General features: G+C 44.4%; 1 protein-coding gene across 1 annotated transcript in view; it reads left to right on the top strand.

Moving 5' to 3' along the window:
- The window catches only part of LOC147723041 (molybdenum cofactor sulfurase-like), a 1,924,377-nt gene that overhangs the window by 755,231 nt on the left and 1,149,007 nt on the right, over positions 1–20,139 (top strand). The window contains exon 4 of the mRNA XM_086965414.1: positions 359–1,000. Within this exon, the coding sequence (XP_086821540.1) occupies positions 359–1,000 (642 nt within the window). The remainder of the gene's footprint in view (positions 1–358; positions 1,001–20,139) is intronic.

The following is a 20,139-nucleotide window of genomic DNA, read 5'->3' as shown; positions in this document are numbered from 1 at the left end:
GAGAAGCCTAAATCACCTTATATATTTGTTACTTTCATGGCTGAGACAAAGAAAAGATAACATGTTTGCAACCACCTTATTTTATTAGGTAATTAGCGGACTGATTAAGCATACAGCAACCCAACAGTCTAAATACGCCATTTGTAGATTAAATGTAAATTAGTTTTTTTCCCAAAGATAACCTAATAATTTGCCTTTCCACTTGATATTGAATTTCAGATCTCCAATCGATATTGTTTACTATCCAAGCTTGGTTTTTAGCAATATGTGCCGGAAATGAAATTGATCTTACATATGTTTTTATGGAGAAAGGTTTGACTTTATCAATGACTGAATAGTTAATGTGGTATTCCCCTAGGGTTCTGCAGCACTTCCATACCACTGCCGAAGACTACAGTGTCATCTTCACGTCTGGAAGCACAGAGGCCATCAAGCTGGTTGCAGAGACATTTCCCTGGACCCCTGCAGACTCCAGTCGACCGGGCAGCTGCCTATGCTACCTCACTGACAATCACACGTCTGTTGTCGGCATGAGAATGATTACTGCTGCGAAGAGTGTACTCTCAGTTGCTTTGAAGCCAGAGGAGATGTTGTTGTTGGAGAAGTCCCAGACACCACCAGAAACACTAGCCTGCTCAACAGCTCATCTTTTCTGCTATCCAGCACAGAGCAATTTCTCAGGTATTAAATATCCCTTTGAATGGATAGAGAAGATAAAACTGGGACACTTAAGGCCAGTCAATGTGCCTGGGAATTGGTATGTGCTGCTGGATGCAGCCTCATATGTCAGTACCTCCTCCTTGGATTTGGCAGCTCACCAAGCAGATTTTGTTCCAGTCTCCTTTTATAAGATTTTTGGGTTCCCTACTGGCCTGGGAGCATTGCTAGTGTCAAACAGGATTGCACCATTTCTGCAGAAGAGATATTTTGGAGGTGGGACTGCCGCTGCTTATCTTGCAGAAGAAGAGTTCTACATTCCAAAAGAATCGATTTCTGAAAGGTAAGGACTCATTTATTTAATGGTTAAATCACAATGAAGTGGGTTTACTTGCTGTGAAAGCTAAGTATATATGTTTTAAATGTGCAAATGTTAGACCATCTATCAGTTGTAGTAGTATTTGTCTTTTTTTGCTGCGTCATCAGACAGTCAGAAAAGATTTAAGATCATCACATCCGTGGACAGAAGTAGCCAATGCCAATCTTTGTCCGATCGACAAATTTGGCCATCAATGTTCCATCCTCAACTATGTGACTTTGACCACTTTGGATCTGGTTCAGGCCTGGCGCAAGGGGGTTGGAGCAGAGAGGACATTATTCCAAAGGCCCTCACCCTTTTCAAGTCTGCATAATCCTGCTGCAAAATTTATTCATAGATTTTGGAAGCAAAGCCTGCTGTGCTTCTTAAGATGATGCAGAAAATACAGACATACCAACAGATGTGGATCTGTTATATATAAACTTTTTCCCTGGAAGATGTTTCTTTAATACTTAAAATCTGATGTTTGTGCCTACTGACATATATAAAAGTGTCAAGAGAGGGCCCCCATTAAACTCTGATAAGCCTTGCACGATTTACAAAGATTTTCTAAGAAGTAAGCGTGACGTTCTTTTGTGGGGCTCCTGGCGTACTTCTGATTTCCAGGAAAAGTCTGAGATACTTATTGCTTTCTCCTGGAATTCAGGAGGAAACCGTAAGTACTCCAAGAGCAAGTCAGTGCAATATCTTTGTGATTTGGGACCTTCTTCTGATTCTAGTGAAAAATCAACTACTCTCGTCACTATCCGACAAAGATCTGGGTATGCATAATGTCTGTGGTAGTATACTGTGGTGCTATGAGGATCCCTTAGATATGGTGGTGAGATACATGTATTGTCTGTTTAGTGAGAGAGAGGGCGAGGGCACAGTTGGAGTAGGCCTTTTTTTGATTGTATTCACAACAACGATTTCACTATTATTTTTAGATGGTTTCTCCTGTCCACATCACCGATTGCCCTTCTCTCTCACATTGTATCACTGTCTAATGTTTAAATTGCCTCTTTCCTCGAGCCCCGATTCCACACTCAAGAGATCAAGAAAGCCCATTCCTATGTAAACTCAGTCTAAATGTGTGCTGTGCTAATATGTTACTGTCAGAATCATGTTGCTTCTCAGTAATGGTTTTTATATGACAGCCTGCTAATGTGCGTTGCCTAGAGTTGTATGAAACTAACTTACTATGGGTAGCCCAGTGACTGTGCACTTTACCACGTCCTACCATGGGGGTGACTTAAATGTAATATAAAGTGAGGTTTAGGCCTGGCAAAAGGTTTATTTTGCCATGTCAAATTGTCGGTTTACAACAGCACATAGGCTGCAGTGGCCGGCCTGAAGCATTTTTAAAGGTCTACTTAAGTGGGTGGCACTTTGAGTGTTGCAGGCCTAGTATTAGCATTTAATTTCAAAAGCCTTTGGTATATGTAGTACTAGTTGGGTGGAAGTGATTATCGCCATGCGTTCGGGAGAAAGCACATGCACTGGTTAGCAGTGATAAAGTAAGCAGAGTCCCAAGGCCAGCTGTAGTGCCGTTCCTATATTCCCAATAGGCTCTGCACATTGGAATAATATATCCTATAGATTAGATGCAGGACTGAGGTCGACTAGGTCTCTATCGTATATACTAAACTTAATAGTAAGTGCCAGCTAGCTTAGAGGTCACTAGAAACTTTTTCGAATTCACAAGAAGGGATTTGTTTCTGACAACCGCATAAACATGACAACTTTGTTTCCCAAGAATAAGAAATATATCTCTAGAGTTGCGGAAACAATAGATAAGTATTTCACCTAGTCAATCGTGCATGCTATGTTTCAACAGAGTTAGTAAAGAAATTGAGAGACGGCAATTTTCAATAAAAAGGTTTATTGAACTGTCTTCTTTCTCATACAAGAGAAGTGAACTGCTACAATTGTTAAGCAGACTACAAAGTATAATGCGTACAGAGAGAATAGTATTATAAAATAAAACTGTAAAAGCATTGTATGGTTTCTAAGCCATACAAAAATAAATACATAAATAACATTGACTAAAAATACTCAACTGGTGCTTCTAAATACGCCTACCCTAGTGCACCAACTATGGTGTAGCATAGGTTTCTTTGTTTTTGCCAAGAATCTACCAAAGGTTTCTCTAGGTTCTAATCGGCTCCCTACCTTGGTTTAGAATGAAGGAGGTCTGGTATCTCTGTCTCAAGATTCGATGTCCCAACACCCCGCAAGGGGAGCTTTGAAACACCAGAGCTGGATTCTCTGCAAGAGAAAGATAGCCTCTTGATCAGTGCGTCAGCTGGAGGGTCGGCTTCCATCAGCACTTGCTGTAGTGAGCTGCTTCAGGCAAGTAGATAGTTGAACTGCTCCAAACCAATGTAGTTTGCAATAGCAAGTGAAGTTATATTTATATCTTGAAGGTGTTTAGGAATGCCATAGATTGACCGAAAGTCGGGCATAATAACGTCTGGAAAACCCCCCTAGGGAATAGTTGTTCTTTGCAGAGTACATGAGTTCTTGGACAAATTAATATTCAAGCAAGTGGAAGTACCCTAACTGCTTAAACCGATTTTCCAAGAAATCGTTGTGACGTTTGGTACAGGTGGAAGTAGCCATGCCTGTATTTGGTCTGCATGGGCTATGACTAAATAAGGGATTGATTTCTATGTCTATATAAGTGCAATGTGAATTGTACCTATATAAGGGCATGAATCGGGAAAATTCACTTGGAGCTCTAAACGCCACACAACACCTACTCCACTTTATTATGTACGACATTACTAAGTTCTAAACAAATTAAAACATATCTAAACATGATGTGTTAAAACCCACCCAAAAATACATAAAGAATGCATTCAAATTGGTTGTACACGAAAAGCATTTGTGCTGTACGCATTTTAAAGCATTGTTTCATTCAAAGCATATATTTTGATATTTTGAAATGCTATCCGAATGAATCATGAAAATACATTTATGAAATGGCTCTTAAGTACAGAAGAAAAAGTCGAGACCATTCCATGGCAGTTTATATAAACTGGTTGAATGTGGACAAGGTCAAATATTGTCTCTTGGAAGTTTTTCATAGAATTCTAGTTCTCCATGAATAGTTCTACTATGAGCAGATTACTTTGTGCCCAAAAAAAAAAAAAATACAAATCTGGAAAAACAAAAGTTTGCTCATAGAAAAAATAGAGTTCCAAAGAGAGAAACTTGTTTTGAAAAACGAAGGTCGAATTCAGAGTCTCTCAGAACACTGTGTGCCAATTCAAAAGTCAGTGTTATTGTTTGGAGAAAGCACCACATCTTCTAAGTCTGAAAAGAATTTGTCTACCATTGTATGTGAAAGTTGTATTACCTCGTTAAGAAGATTAATTGCACAAAGATGCGAAGCATCGCCTTCAGTTTTGGTCGCTTTAGCAATGTTCGAATTGGATGGTACCTGTGTGCCACTTTCCTCTTGTACCTCACCGTCAGCATTTTGTGTCTGTGAGAACTCAATGAATTCCGTCATCAGACTTGGTAGCCACTGGGGACAACACTGCGCATAGGCCTTTACAAGGTCCAGCAAAGCATCAACATCTGTTGGCATGACTGATGGGAGTGTCAGACAGATGTCTAGCACCCATTCTTCTCCACATAGCAGGCATCGTAGAACAGGTAAGATGCAGTCTTGCCAGATTGGTCTGAATGACACAAACCATGTGGTATATAATTCTCTTTTACAAGTTAATCCCAAAATTTGGTCTATGTGTTCACGACACTTCATCCACAGTGATCTGGGTATCGCGGGTGATTTGGCTTGCCATAGCGGAGCAAGAGGAGCAAAAAGAGTATCCCTGCTGGGAGTCCCAAAACAAGAGGCAGACCGCCAAACACAGAGTGCACGAAGTTTGGAAAACTTCCTAGGACAGCTTCAAAAGGTGCTAACAGTCCTGAAACAATCGTCTTAAATATATGTACAATACCGCTTGTATCAGACATGTTTAAGATACGACCTAACATATCTGAGAAATGTACAGGGCAGTTTGTAGTTCATAGGATGTGTAGCTCTGCAGAAGTCCTTGCGACTTGCAGATCATAGGTTTCTTTGGCTGAGGTCAATGGCATCGTTTTTTGCAAAAGAATGGCTTTCATTCTGCTCAAAGTATCAATTTGTATAGAAGAGATGTTCAGTGAAGGCCATAATGGCGACTCCCAGTCTGTCTTTGTTTTTGGAAACAATACTTGCATACAGCAAGTGACCCTGGCTGACACAGTTACGAGATAGGCTAAACCTGGCAACATGCCACAGCAGCTGTGATCATTCAACATAATGTAGCTTCCATTAGAAAGCTGTCTAAAAATTGGATCAATCACTGCAGCTGGTGAACCTTGCAGGTGGCAGGATAAATTGTTCGAGGAACCATCGCAGGCCCTGTGTAAGTTTATACCCTGACATAGGAAAGAACCGCTTAGTAAATTTTCACAATTATTGCCACTAAGAAACACTTCTTTCCCCCCACTCCAACATCTGTGTGTATAAGGTAATTCCCTGGATGTCTTGATGTATTCTTTACCCAACCTTTCATATAGGCCTGCTGGTATACATTTTAAGCAATACCGAAAGTGGAAAATTGTAACAGGCAGAGTGATTGTACAGTGTATTATTCATTAAATAGCTGTTTTTTCAGTGACTGTAAATGGCAATCTTTCCAGTTTTCCAATGCTCAGAACCATATAGTCTGCTCCCCTCTACACCAATTTGATTTATTTATCTGTGAGATTACATTCAGAAAACAATGACGTTGTGTTGATTAAACGCCAAGGCACATAGCCTGAACAAAGGTTTGTAACGTCCAGCCCAATAGCATTACAGAACACAATTGCGACTGTCCATGTTGCAACATGACCACATCATGTTCCATTATGTCTATGGGCAGAGGATACTATGCTGTCCAAAGAATATATTCTGGATGACCGAATCGTTAACCCATTGTCAACTACAGAGAGAGATTTCTCTAAATTAATATGATCAATTTCTGGTATACGTTCTGCAGTCTCTGCTTGCGTAATCTTCCACTCTTCATTATATAGAGCATAGATACCGCGTATATAAAATGTTTATGACGCAGTTTTTTTGGTCCTTGTAAGAAGCTCCTCAGATCAGCGCCATCTTTAAGTAAAGATAAGTGTTGTTTTACTTACTTCAGTGTAGACTTATGTAGCCACTCAAGGCACAGTTTCCCTACACTGTATAATGTTACTATCCCTGGATGCTGTCTTTGAACATATCTTGGATATGGCCTAGAGTATATGAACCCCTGTGTCTTTTTCAGGAATCTGTCTTGACAAGTGTTTGTGTCTGTGGGCCAGATTAACCATTTTTTCCAAATCAGGATCTGTTCTGTTCTGAAGCAAAATAGTATGTAAGTCAGCCACCCCCTCTGAAGTGTTACTGCTATCAGTCGTAGGTGTAGGTATGGAGGGATTGTTTAAATCTCTTATCTTGGCTAATCCAAGACAAGATGTCTGCTGAACAGTGTCATTCCAAAACATTATTTGTTCTGGAATGATGCAGGCTCTAAATAAAGTGTCTAATCCCTGCACCTGCCAGACCTTTGTGCCCCAGACCGTTTTTGTCTCAATGGTGTCATTTCAAAAGTAAAATCCTAATGTAGACAGCTGAGCATAAAAGGCCGCAGAAAAAATTTGCTTTGTATTTGTCAACATACTTTTCATTCCTGTCTTATTAACATTTTTAAAGTAAAATGATTCTGGATTTGAAATGTTATACCCAGAAAAGTATGGAAATTTGCCAAAAAATGTTTTTGAGCTACCCTTTGGTGGTGTAGGACAATGTTCCCATTGGTTATAAGTTAATATATTTCTAGGATTTGCAGATTTATGCAAGAAATGATGACCATAGTGATTAAAACAATACATTTGTTCATAATCTGATGAAACATCTTAGTATTCATGATTTGTAAATTTTGCAGACATTTCGAAGTCTGACATCATATTATTAACAGTCTCGAAGTCCCAATCATCAGAAAATGTACTAGATGAAACAGTCACTGAAGGAAATCTTGAATTGGTGTGGAATCTTCAACAGCTCCGCTGGACCAAGAATGTCATATTCAATTCTGTCCCAAGCTATACCACCTGGCATAGGAACCAGCTGTGATGTTCACTGATGACAATTCTCTTTGTTCACAATGAGATGATTTGTGTAGCTTGAGGAGTAAGTTGATGTTCGTACTTGGTGTGTGCTTTTTAACATATCTTCCATTTATCATCATTCCCAAAGAAAATACAAAAGTCAACCAAAGTAGAAGAAAAAGTACACCCAACACAATCCAAAGTTCAATCAATGGTGAAACCAGATAAGTTTTTTCCAGTTGATGAAAGAGTTCTGTTGTTTGTTCTTTAAAAGTTATTTTTACTGGCATCGTTTCAGGTTCGCTGGGATCCTAGGAAAACATATCAAAGTTAATGAAATAGCCAGAGGCAGTTCTGTCAATTGTAGGGATTGCATCAGGATTTGGTGAAATCGCTAGAACCACTTGATCACTTGTTACATTTGTATAGTCAGTTGCTATTTCATTGTAGACATGGGTTTCTTGATGAACTGTTATTTAGGTCTCAAGAGGTACAAGTTACATGGCTTTGTTGCATAGGCCTTCTTTTCGCACTGCAGATTCTTTAAAGGTGATGAGTCTCTCAGTTTGAACCTCTTGGATAGTAGCCAGATTTGGACGTCTGCTACATCTTTGGAGTCCACTTGGCCTACTACTTATGATCGGCCACATGATGTGGTTTGACCAGGTCGATGGACACAAACCTGTTCTCCTTTCTTCCAGGATGGGCGGCAGTAACACTGTTCTTGATCCGTGGATTGCTAGGACAGGTACTGGTTGTCTGTAAGAAGGCCTGTATTCCTTCTTGTCCTCGATCTTTTTTCTGACTAGATCCCCAATCTTTGGAATCCAGACAGGTCTTGCTGGGAGGGATGGTTTCTCTTCAGTGGTTGTTGGCTTCTGGAGTGCGTTACTTTGTCTGGATCTTATTTCATTTAAGTCCTGCAAAACAGCCAAACAATCTTTGTTATCAAAGGATTTTTGTTCCACCACTGAAGTGTGGCATTCGAGGTCCTGCACAATCATTCTAGTTCCAAAAAGGATTTCATATGGAGTGATACCCCCTAGAGAACTCTTGGCAGATTGTTAAGACTACGTTGGACACTTATTAGATGTTTGACCCACCCTTCACCCGAGCCTAAAACCCTGGCTGTTATAGATTGCTTTATGTCCCGTTTTTTTCTCTCCACTACCGAATTTCCCTCAGGATGAAATGGACTAGAATACCACAATGCAATGCGCATGCTGGCCATGGCCTCTTTGAAAGCTCGAGAGCTAAACGCAGGACCCTGGTCAGAATGTTGCATGCCGACTGCGTATGTGCCGCTAAAGACTGGCAAATCTTTTATAACAGTTCGAGCGTCAGCCGAGCGCTGAGGCCACATCCAAATGAATCTTGAGCACCAATCTACCTCGACCATGATATATTTATAGTTACCATACCTTTGTAAGGGACCGCAGTGATCCAGGTAAACGCAAGAAAATGGTTTATCTGAAATTAACAAGGGCATCTGCGCAGGATGTTTCACAGTAGAGGCTTAAATCTTTTGGCAGATTTCACATTCCAAATCATAGTTTCTAATTTGCTTCCTCATGTGCCGCCACCAGTATCTCTGTTTTAATAAGGATACTGTAGGGGAAACACCCGCGTGTGCAGAAGCGAGCCCTTCATGTGCTGCTAAGATGAGCCCTGATCTATTTTCCATGTTTGGAAATACTCTATCCCCCACTCCAGTGATTAGAGCAAAAGGAACATTATTTGCATCAGTTATGTATGAGTTTTTGAGTGGAAAGCCTTTTGGTAATGTTTTACCACTGTCTTTGCTTGAAGCAGTGACAGCTTGCATTATTTTGCCTTCTATTTTCGTTTTTTGAATGAGTGATTTCAGCTATGGAAGCCATTTGCACAGCTGCCTTTGCTTCTTCATCAGCCTATTAATTCCCTACAACGTGAACGCCATCACGTTGATGACTCAGTGTATGGATAACGTGAGTTTTTTGTAATTCATGTCCTACTGAACTACTTGTTCCCAAAGCAATTTATGCTAGATTGTGCCACCTTTCGCATCTTTTAAACCATTTTCAATCCAGTTCTGCAAGTATTCATTGTAAGATTGAACGCAATATGAATCGCACACTATGAGTGTGGAGAGTTTGCGATCAGTATTTTCAAGCGCCATCTTAAATGCTTGTAGTTCAGCTTGCTGAGCTGTACAATCTCCTAGAGATTGAGTTTTAGTGACCATTGGTCGGAATTTGCCATCTCGCCAGCGACCTTTAACGATCGCACATGCAGCACTATAAGCGTGTTTACCCCCAATAGCAGGCTGTGCTGATCCTTCAGTAAAAATTATACATTCATACTGCTCTAGAGGCAGAATTTCAATAGGCAGAGGACATTCATGTTCATATTGTAGAAATTCTTGTGTTTTCAAATAAGGGTCAAAAACGTATTCAAGTCTGTTGCAGCATGAGAATTAACCCATTGTATCCATCTCGGATGTAAATCCTTTGCATTCTGAATGATTGCTTTTGTCACTGCCTCTAAGGCAGGTACAGGAGTAACAACCATTATGCGCTTACCCTGTGCAAGGGCTCACTCTTTTGCTACTGCAGTTTGAACCGCTGCCAGAATTTTTTCTGTAGAGATGAATTTCATTTCTGCTTGTGTGTACAAGTGTAATTTGTAAGCTATTGGTACTTTTTCTCCTTCATTTAAGGTTAAGTACGTGAACCCGCATTTTTTCTGGAATGATTCAGATTACTAAGTTGCGTACGTTTACGCGTGTTTGCAAATGTTTTGTTATCAACATGTCCGTTTGGACTGAACGCAAAATTTCTGTGTGTTTTTGAGTCCAATTAATTTGTTTTAAATCTGGTTTGATTAGTTCGTAGAGAGGTTTAACCCTTTCTGCGTAGTTTAGAATGTAAGTTCTACCCAAATTTAGGAAACCTAGAATTGACTGTAAGTTTTTCAGCGTTTTTGGAGGTTGGAGCAGCACACATTTCTCTAGAAAGTTTGCTGCCAGGCTTTTGCCTTCACTTGATAGCTCGTATCCTAGGAAAAGGACGTTGAGGTGGGCAATTCTCGATTTCTTGAAATTTAATTTGGACCCTTCAGAGGTGAATCCCAATATTATGGTGTTCACCCTGTTCAAGTGCTTATCCAAGTCATCGTCTGTTAGATAGATGTCATCGACATATGATAATGCCTCATCATCATAGGTTTGTAGTAACTCTGTTACTCTGGCTGAAAATAACCCTGGACTATTCTTTAATCCCTGGGGGAGACGACAGAATTGACCCTGTGTCCCCATGATTGAGAAAGCGGTCAAATACCTACTTTCATGTGCAATGTTTTGACAGAAGAAACCATTAGAAATATCTAATTTGGTTTTGTATTTTTTACGCACAATGTTATTCATTAGTGCTGCACTGTGTGCATTTTGTACTGTAAAGGTTTAGCAACAAGAGTTTAAATGTGTGTAATCCAAAACTAGGCGATATGTATTGTCTGGTTTGGAGACAGGAAACAATCTTCATAAATGAGGTGCATGTTTCAATCACCCCTTGGTATTCAAGTTGATCTAAAATCCCCCTGACCTGTTTTTTAGCTTCTTGCTTAACTGGGTACTGCCTTTGTGCAGTTGGTTGAGTTTTCAACTGGATTTTATGTTGAGGAGAATCCTTATCCTTCCTACATGATTTTTATATAATGCAGGAGCCCGGGCTACTGCCCATTTCCTGGCATAGTTATATTTTTTATGAATTTGAATTTAAAATTATTTATTAAGCGCACGTTCGCCAGCGGCTTCATGGCGCTACAACTTACAGAAAACAAGGTAGACTGGCGAATATAAAGTAGAGCAATTCAGACTGTGGGAGGAACAGCTAGTTAAAGGCTTTAGAAAACAAAAGAGTCTTAAGTTGTTTTCTGAACTGGGAGTAAAGAGTCAAGGTTCTGAGCTCAGGAGACAGGGAATTCCAGAGGAGTGGAGCAAGGGTCGCAAATTTCGAACCGCCCCATTTCTTCCTCCGAAAGCGCGGGACCGTAAGAAGGGCCTGGGTGGATGAGCGGAGGTCTCTAGTGGGGACATAGGGAGTGATCTCGGAAGAGATAAAGGCCGGTGCCGTGCCCAGTCTCGCTTGGAAGGTGATAGAGGCCAGCTTGAACTGGACACGTTCACGAACGGGGAGCCAATGTAAAGATTTAAGAAGGGGTGTGACATGGTGGAATTTTGGTAATTTGAACACCAGGCGCGCCGCCTGGTTCTGGATCTGTTGCAACCGCCTGAGACTATATGCAGGTATACTGGCATATAGGGCGTTGCCGTAATCCAGGCGGGAGATGACCATCGCCAAGGTGATCAGTTTCAAGGCGTGAAAAGAAAAAAAGCGGGACACCTTGCGTATAGTACGCAGTGAGAGAAAGGAAGAGGACACCACAGAGCTGACCTGGGAGTGAAGAGTGAGTTGAAAATTGAGCTTGATACCTAGAGTTTTTACTGAGGAAGAGGGGACAGGTGGGGAACCAAGGGAAGGGGGCCAGAACAGAGAAGACCAGGGGCTGGATGAACCACCCGTCAACACCAGCTCGGTCTTATCTGGGTTGAGTTTTAAATGGTTGTGGCTCATCCAGTCTCGGATGTGGGTCATGGTAGATTGGAAATTAGAGATAGAAGACGGAGAGGAGGACAGATCAAAAACAAGTTGGAGGTCGTCAGCATAGTTATATACTGCTACCTCCATCTGCTGTAAAGAAAAAATAAGTGGGGCAATGTAAAGATTGAACAGAAGGGGAGAAAGAGAAGAACCCTGGGGGACCCCGCACCGAACTTTCCGGAAATCCGCAGTAAAGTCACCCAGGCGAACAGCCTGGGTGCGGCCCCTCATGAAGGAGGATAACCAGACCAATGCAGTACCTCCGATCCCCGCCGCCCCGACACGGGAGAGTAAGATGGTATGATCGACCGTGTCAAAGGCGGCTGAGAGATCAAGCAGGACCAAGGCCTGGGTCTTGTTGGTATCCATTCCCTCCCTGAGGTTATCAAGGACCGAAAGTACCACGGACTCCGTAGAGTGTGCGTGGCGGAAACCGGCCTGGCGGGGGGCTAAGACCCCATGCATCTCCCCAAAAGTGCTCAAGGTGCGGGTGACGTGGCGCTCGAGCACCTTTGCTAAGAATGGCAAGAGGGAGATGGGACGGTAGTTGGCCGGGACCGAGGGGTCCGCACCAGGTTTCTTAAGGATGGGGACAATGATTGCAGTTTTCAGTGGGGTGGGTACCACACCCTTAGAGAGTGAGCTGTTAAGGAGGTGGAGAGGGGGATCGGAGCATGAAGAAAAAATGTGACGGAGAATGTGGGAGGGACAGGGGTCAAGAGGGGAACCAGATTTGACTAAGGGAATTATCGAGGTAAGGCATTCCTTAGTCAGCGGAGGAAAAGCATCAAGTTGTCCCTTAGGGGGGGGACCCTGAGGGTCCACAAACGTAGGAGAAGGGGGAGGAATGTTGGCCTTGATGGTAGAAATTATTGAGGGAGTGACAGAGTTCAGGTGAAGGAGTGGGTGTCAGTGTGGTTCTGTCAGAGAATGCCAGGTTGTGCACAATCGAAAAGATTACTTTCTATTGGTTCTCTGTGGCGAGGATTTTGGAGGAGAAATAAGCTGTTTTTGCCCCTAAGATGGCCTGCTTATACTGGGACAAGATGTTAATAAACTCCAGTCTTAATAGGGGGCAGTAATTTCTCCTCCAGGCACGCTCAGCTCTGGGTACAGCTAATTTAGTAGTCTTGAGGTCCTCATTAAACCACAGGTTGGCATCCTTCTCCCGCTTAGACGTAACCCGCTTGAGTGGGGCAATAGAGTCGCAGCCAGAGGTAAGCCACTGGTTGATGGAAGCGACTTGGGAGAGAGTAGATAACCCCTGTAATGAAGGGTAGGAGGCAGTAAGTAAGTCAGAGAGGTTGCCTGGGTCTACTCGTCCCCAGGCCCGGACCCAAACGTTTTTAGGAAGTGAGGGTTTGACTGGGGGGTATATGGGGAGGGCAAAAGAGATCAAATGATGGTCCGACCAGGTGCAGGGTGAAATAGAAACAGAATTTACAGGGCAGTTCAATGACCAAATCTGGTCTAGAACATGTCCTTTAGCGTGGGTGGGGGAGTGGATGTGGGGTATAAAATTAAAAGATCGGAGGGTTTCTGAAAATTCCTTAGAGGAAGAACACTCTGCAGGGTCGGACGGCCAAAAATTGAAATCACCCAAGAGCAGAATGGAAGTGTTATTAATCGCAATAGTGGCTAATACTTCCAGGAAGGTAGGGAGAAACAGTAAGGACGATTGGGGGGGACGGTAGATGAGTAAGCAGGTAAGAGGAGGGGAAGTGGAAGTGGTACGAATGGCCAGGTACTCGGTCGTAGCAATATCGGGCAGAGGGAGAATTTGAAAAGGCAAGTCTGCTCGGGCAATGAGCGCTACACCTCCCCCAGCCCTGCCATTAAGGCGGTCAGAGCGTAGGGCGTAGTATGAAGCTGGTAAGGTAGCCAGAAGGGCGGGGAGGGAATCATCACGAAACCAGGTTTCTGTGAGAAACAGCAAGTCTGGGGCATGAAGGTCCAACAGCACAGATAGCTCATGCGAGTGAGCTGCGGCGGACCGGTTATTAAGATAACAAGCTGTGAGAGTTTTGATGGGTACAGGGTTGGTAGTATCCCTCGAAGGATTGGTGGGAACGTGGTGAGGGGAGGGGGGAACGTGATAGGGGGACAAGCCAAATAAAGAAATACGGGAACGGATGGCAGCAGTTAAAGACCAAGGGCCCTGGAGGCTAAGAAGATCTGCCGGGGAGTAGGTGAGCAAATGGGCGGAGTGACGTGCCCCTAGCCCCGGCCGGCCGCGGACGGGCGCAGACAGGCTTGACTTGTGCGCGACTTCGGCGCGAAGTCGGCGCTCCCGCTGCGCTCGTCCGCTGCGCTTGCTCCAGGTTGCCATATATATCTGGTTGCCGTGAGCCACTAGACCGCTGACCTGCCCGGTGGAGAGGCAGGGCGGAAGTGGAGCAGGACCAGGCAGGAAGTGTCGCTCGTGGGCTGACCCTCCGCTCAAACGGCACACAGCCGGGGCGGACCGGGGTCAAGAGCGAGAAAGATGGAGGTAGGTTCCCAAAATACTAAATGTTAGTACAGGAACAATGCTCTCAATCAGCATGAAGACGATTAAAAAATTACTAACATAATTGCACACGCAAGCGCGCAGAGCTTTAATCAGGAATGAAGGCTTTAAAAGTATACCGAGTGCACAACACAGCTATCGGTCAGCTGGGCTGAGCAATTTGAAATGCGATAATATCAGAATATCGTAGGAGCGCGCAAATAGCCTGCCACCACTGTGATCTGTAGTAGTTGTCTGAGCGCGGGGGAAAGCAGGAACCAACAAATACCCGGAATACTGCAGCCACTAGACCGCTGACCTGCACGGTGGAGAGGCAGGGCGGAAGTGGAGCAGGACCAGGCAGGAAGTGTCGCTCGTGGGCTGACCCTCCGCTCAAACGGCACACAGCCGGGGCGGACCGGGGTCAAGAGCGAGAAAGATGGAGGTAGGTTCCAAAAATACTAAATGTTAGTACAGGCACAATGCTCTCAATCAGCATGAAGACGATTAAAAAATTACTAACATAATTGCACACGCAAGCGCGCAGAGCTTTAATCAGGAATGAAGGCTTTAAAAGTATACCGAGTGCACAACACAGCTATCGGTCAGCTGGGCTGAGCAATTTAAAATGCGATAATATCAGAATAGCGTAGAATTGGAATATGATTGGAGAAAGCTGACATAATGATGTCTTCGCCATGTTGGCACTCCCTGACAAATGCTGGTGGCCAGTCTTGTTAAGCTAAAAGAATGTCATAAGACTGAGAGAGCTTCTCCCAAAAGAATGCTCTTATTTTTCTAGTTATGTCCACCTCCATCCGGAGTGCTACTTCATATAACTAGACACTAACCCTGGTATCTGCAGTTTCAACTTGAATGTACTCATTCAAGTCCACTGTCTCCAGGTGACCCTTCAAGTTCTTGTTAATGTTAATATCAATTTATTAAGCGCTCGTACCCCCTGGGGCTTCATGGCGCTATAGGAAGGAACACAGCGCACCGGTTAAAAATAGAGATGAAGTAGCTCAGCAGTAAGCCTGGGAGAATAGCCAGGTTTTGAGGGAGTGTCTGAAACTCAGAATGTTATCGCTTAGTTTCAATTGAAGAGGAAGGGAGTTCCAGAAGGTGGCTGCAAGATGGTCAAAGCAGCAACCTCCGAGACGCTTCCGCTTATAAGAGGGGACGATCAGAAGGGATTTGTGAGTGGACCGGAGATTGCGGGAAGGGTCATATCTGATGAATAGATCTCTGATAAACTGAGGGCCAGAGTCATGTAGGGACTTAAATAAAATGCACCCTGTTTTAAAAGCTACTCGCTGCTCGACAGGCAGCCAGTGTAGCTGTTTCAACCCTGATCTGACAACTGCCTTTTAGAGAGGTTCAGAATAAGTCTGGCAGCCTGGTTTTGGACCAGCTGGAGGCGTTTTAACTCTCCAGTTTGGAGCCCGAGGTAAAGGCTGTTGGAGAAGTCTAGTCTAGACAGGACCAGGGCAATGACGATCTGAGTAAGGGCAGCTGGAGAAAAAAAAACAGGCAATTTTTTTGATTTTCTTCAGTTGAAAGAAGGACAGATCCTCGCTGATAAGAACTCCCAAACTCTTAACTGAAGATGACTTGGAGGGAGGGGCCCCCATGCTAGATGGCCAGAAGCTAGGGTTACAACTAAGTGCACTCTGCCCAGGCAAGACCAATTCAGTCTTGCCTGGGTTGAATTTCAAATGATTGCAGCTCTTCCAACTCTGGATATGAGACATGGTATTTTGAAATTCCTCCACTGAGACCTTGGTGTTTAAAGGGAAGATGAGCTGCAAATCATCTGCATTCTTGCGAGCTATGGTGACTTCTGCTGCGCTGTCCAACATCGTCTAAGCCCATTCCCCGTTCTTGAGTTTCGTCCTCAAGATCCTTGGCATGTCTGATTTTTAGACCTGCTACTTTCTTATTTGTAAATTGAGTTTTTTTATTTTTCTGAACGTGTTGATTGTCTTTGGACTTCACGTGCTCTTCTTTCGGATTTCTGTGAGGAAGTCTGAAAGGTACGAGAGGAACTTGTATCAGTATCTTTCTTTAAAACTTTTTTTATTAATCTTTTTATTAACAAAATGACCAAACAAGAAAAGACATTAGGTGAGTTAGTTACTTCTTGGTCAGGAATACAATGTCATTCAACAGAATCATAAGCCGATATGTGAATATGGATCATAGGGATTCTGGCGCTTCCACCTCTACTTCTCTCGTCGGAGGGTCACAGATCTCCCCCCGGTAACTATTTTAGGCTCCCACACCTTCACCCATTTCGCTGGACAACACCTGGCCACATACACTGACTTCTTCCTGAACATACACCAATCCAGATCTTCCGCTCATCTGGCTACCTGGGGTGACTGACTGGCCCCCCACAAATGCGCAAAATTTCTCTTCGCTACCATACACGCCAGTGTCACCCATTGCTTTCCATAAGTGTTTGGGTATGTGGGTTACCACACATTCAGTTTACACCTTTGTGCCTCTGGTCGTATCTCCACCCCCAAGGCGGCTTGCATCCTCTCGTGTATCTTCTTCCAATATTCCTGTACTTCTGCACAGTGCCACAAGATATGCATGAAGGTGCCCAACTCTCCACATCCCCTGCGGCACTCCCCATTCCCCATTCGACCCATTCGCACCAGACGAGGCCCAGTTGTGTATGACCTATGCAAAATCTTTAGCTGAACCAGCCTAAATCTCAAATGGATCGCAACTACTCTAGGGGAGGAAACCGCCTCTGTCCAGTCCTCATCATCGAGCTCCATGCCCTCTGCACTCCATTGTGTCCTAATATGTCCCAGAGGATCATCCATATTGTTGATTTGTTTTTTGTATATTAAAGAGATTAGTCTTCTCGGGAAGGTATCCATCTAACACTTGGTCCTCCAGGGAAGAGGACTCTGGAAGTATAGTGCCTACGGGTATGTGTGCGCGAAGAGCATGCCGAATCCGGAGATAACGATAGTACTCACTATCTTGTAGACTATATTATTGTTTGAGAGAGTCAAATGTATGTATCGTGCCCCCACTCCACACATCTTTAATCTGTGTGATCCCGATGAGGTCCCACCTGTCAAATCCCTTATATTTCCACAAGCTACCAAGCTTCTCTGAATTCCATATGGGGGAGCCAAGGTTAGTTTCCCCTCCCAGGAAAGACATCTTTGATCGCGTGCCACACGTGGACTGCATGCGCCGTGGGGCCCATCAGGGGAAACCGCCGTGACCTGGTGTACAGCGCCCTGGTGAAATCGCCACCTGGGGCTTGGCCGCGATCCATTGCGTAACCTGGATCACCTGGGGGTCCGTATATTACATAGTTCTCCGCCGCAAGCTGTGACGCCCAGTAATATTTCCGCAGGTCTGGCAGTCTGAACCCTCCGCCATACCAGGGGAGGGTGAGTTTAGAAAATGCTCTAGGGGTCTACCGTCCAACAGTAACCTCCTCTGAAGGGGCTCTATTTCATAAAAATATGACACCAGCACCGGGTCCATTGTATTTTGGAGTATATATAAGAACCGGGGAAGAGCCAACATCTTAAACAAGACTGCCCGAACCAACAGGGAAAGCAGCAGGGCCTTCCAGCGCTCCACGTCTCTCTTAAACCGGTTCAAGGAAAGTCCCAGGTTATTGGCATGTCTCAGCTTCGAATCAAGTGTGACATAAATACCTAGATTTTTAAACCCAACTGGCTCATTTTCTTTAGGACTTGTTTGCAAAATCAATGGTGGATCGCCCTTGAGGACGAAAAGCACCGATTTTGACCAGTTGATCGCAAATCCAGAATATCTCCAGTATATGGCTAGCACATCTAGAAAGCCAATCAGGGACTCCTTAGGATTCGTAAGCTAGAGCAATATATCATCGGCATAAAGCGAAATTTTGTCCTCCCACTCCAGCGTCCACCTCAAGCCATGTATCATCCGGTCCCATCTTACCCATGCCGCCAGAGGCTCTAATGCTAGGGCGAAGAGAAGTGGGGACAAGGGGCACCCCTGTTTCGTTCCCCTGCCAAGAGGAAAGTCTGCCGACCTGCAGTTGTTTACCACTACTCTAGCCAAGGGATCCGCATATAGCAGTCGTACCCAAACAACAAACACCGGACCAAAACCCATCTTCATCAGTACCGCAAACAAATAGGACCACTCAACCCTATCAAATGCCATAGTGGCATCCAAGGACACCAACGCTACCGGCTCATGAATCTTCGGGGCACCACCCAGTATCTCATGCAACCTCCGCAAATTGAGAGCAGTGTTTCGGCGTGGCATAAAACCCGACTGATCTGGGTGTACCAAAGAGGTCATTTCTTTGACCAATCTAGTCGCAAGGAGCTTCGCCAGTATTTTAGTCTTGGCATTAAGCAGTGATATAGGCCGATATAAAGAGCAGCGAGGCTCGTGTCTGCCTGCCTTATAAATCACCACAATATTTGCAAAACCGCTGATCATATGGGAGTCGACCCTTCTCTCTACTGTCTGCGAACATGGCTCGAATATACGGGGTGAGTTTATGCACATTTAATTTATACAATTCTATAGGGATTCCATTTGGACCAGTCGCCTTTCCTGATTTTACCCCTCTAATGGCTTGTGTCACTTCGTCATCAGTAAAAGGGGAGTCTAAGTACCCCTTGTCCTGCTCTGACAGCTCAGGCATACGAATATCCCTAATCATGTCGCTATTTTCCGACTCCGTGTATCCCCCCACCGATGTATATACTTCTCTATAATAGTCGGAGAACACATCTGCCACTGCCTGCGGATCCGTAACTACGGCCGTGTCTTTCCCCTGTATCTTTGGCACCAGTTGCGACGCCCACTCCCTACACTCCAGCCGCACAATCAGTTTACCAGCCTTGTCTCCATGTTCATATATGCGACTCTGAGTAGCATTATGTAGAGCAATAGCTCTATCTCTGGCTAGGCCCTTATATTTGTCCTGCCGTAGTTTTAAACGGCATATGTCCACTGGAGTAGCCGTCTCAGTCACTCTCTCTTCCATCCTGATCACCTCTGCTTCTGCCCTCTCAACCCCTGCCTGGAACTTCTTTTTGTTCTCCGCCACTAAATTGTAAATTGTAAATTGATACTTGTATAGCGCACTACTCACCCGCAAGGGTCTCAAGGCGCTTGTACGAATACCGCTGTGGAACCCATCCTGGCTTTCCCTGTGAGGCGTACACTCCTGGGCACCCCCAAGGTGGAGGCCAGGCATCCTTAGCGTTGTGGGGGCCGTTGTGGAGATTAAGCATTGCCCAGAGTTGCAGAGTGGGACTCCATGATTGGAATAGGCACAGAGGCGAGAATTATCAGGTCCGTGGAATTTTTGAGCCCGAGACCCGCCGAGGCGGGGAATTGAACCCTGGTCCCGGGCTCGACCTCTGCATCAGGATCTGCCGTTCTAACCATTGAGCCACACTTCTCCACTAAGGACAGAACCCCCGCGTATCACCGTCTTGTACGCTTCCCACAGGGACTGCGCAGATGCAACTGTTCCCACGTTTGCCTGGAAGTAACAATCTGAAATGGTAATAACATCTTTCTTAATTTCGGGTCTTTGAGGTGCCACGCACTGATTGGCGCGGCTCTACCTACTGCGGGCTGCCCAAGCTCCACCCGTAACCACAATGGAGAATGGTCGGAAATGCCTCTACCAAGGTTTCTTGCCTCTCTAAGCATACCTGCCTGCGCCGCCATTATCAACAATTAGTCTAGTCTGAACATGCTGCTGTGTGTGGCAGACACATGAGTGAAGTGTGTCTGGGACGGGTTACGTACCCCCCAGCTATCTTACAAGCCCTATAGTTTCCAGAAAGTCTGAG

Source organism: Lissotriton vulgaris, chromosome 4_1 (genome assembly GCF_964263255.1).
Source record: "Lissotriton vulgaris chromosome 4_1, aLisVul1.2, whole genome shotgun sequence".
Lineage (NCBI taxonomy): Eukaryota > Metazoa > Chordata > Amphibia > Caudata > Salamandridae > Lissotriton > Lissotriton vulgaris.
The sequence above is the reverse complement of the archived record's forward strand: the minus strand, read 5'-3'. Positions and strand labels throughout refer to the sequence as shown.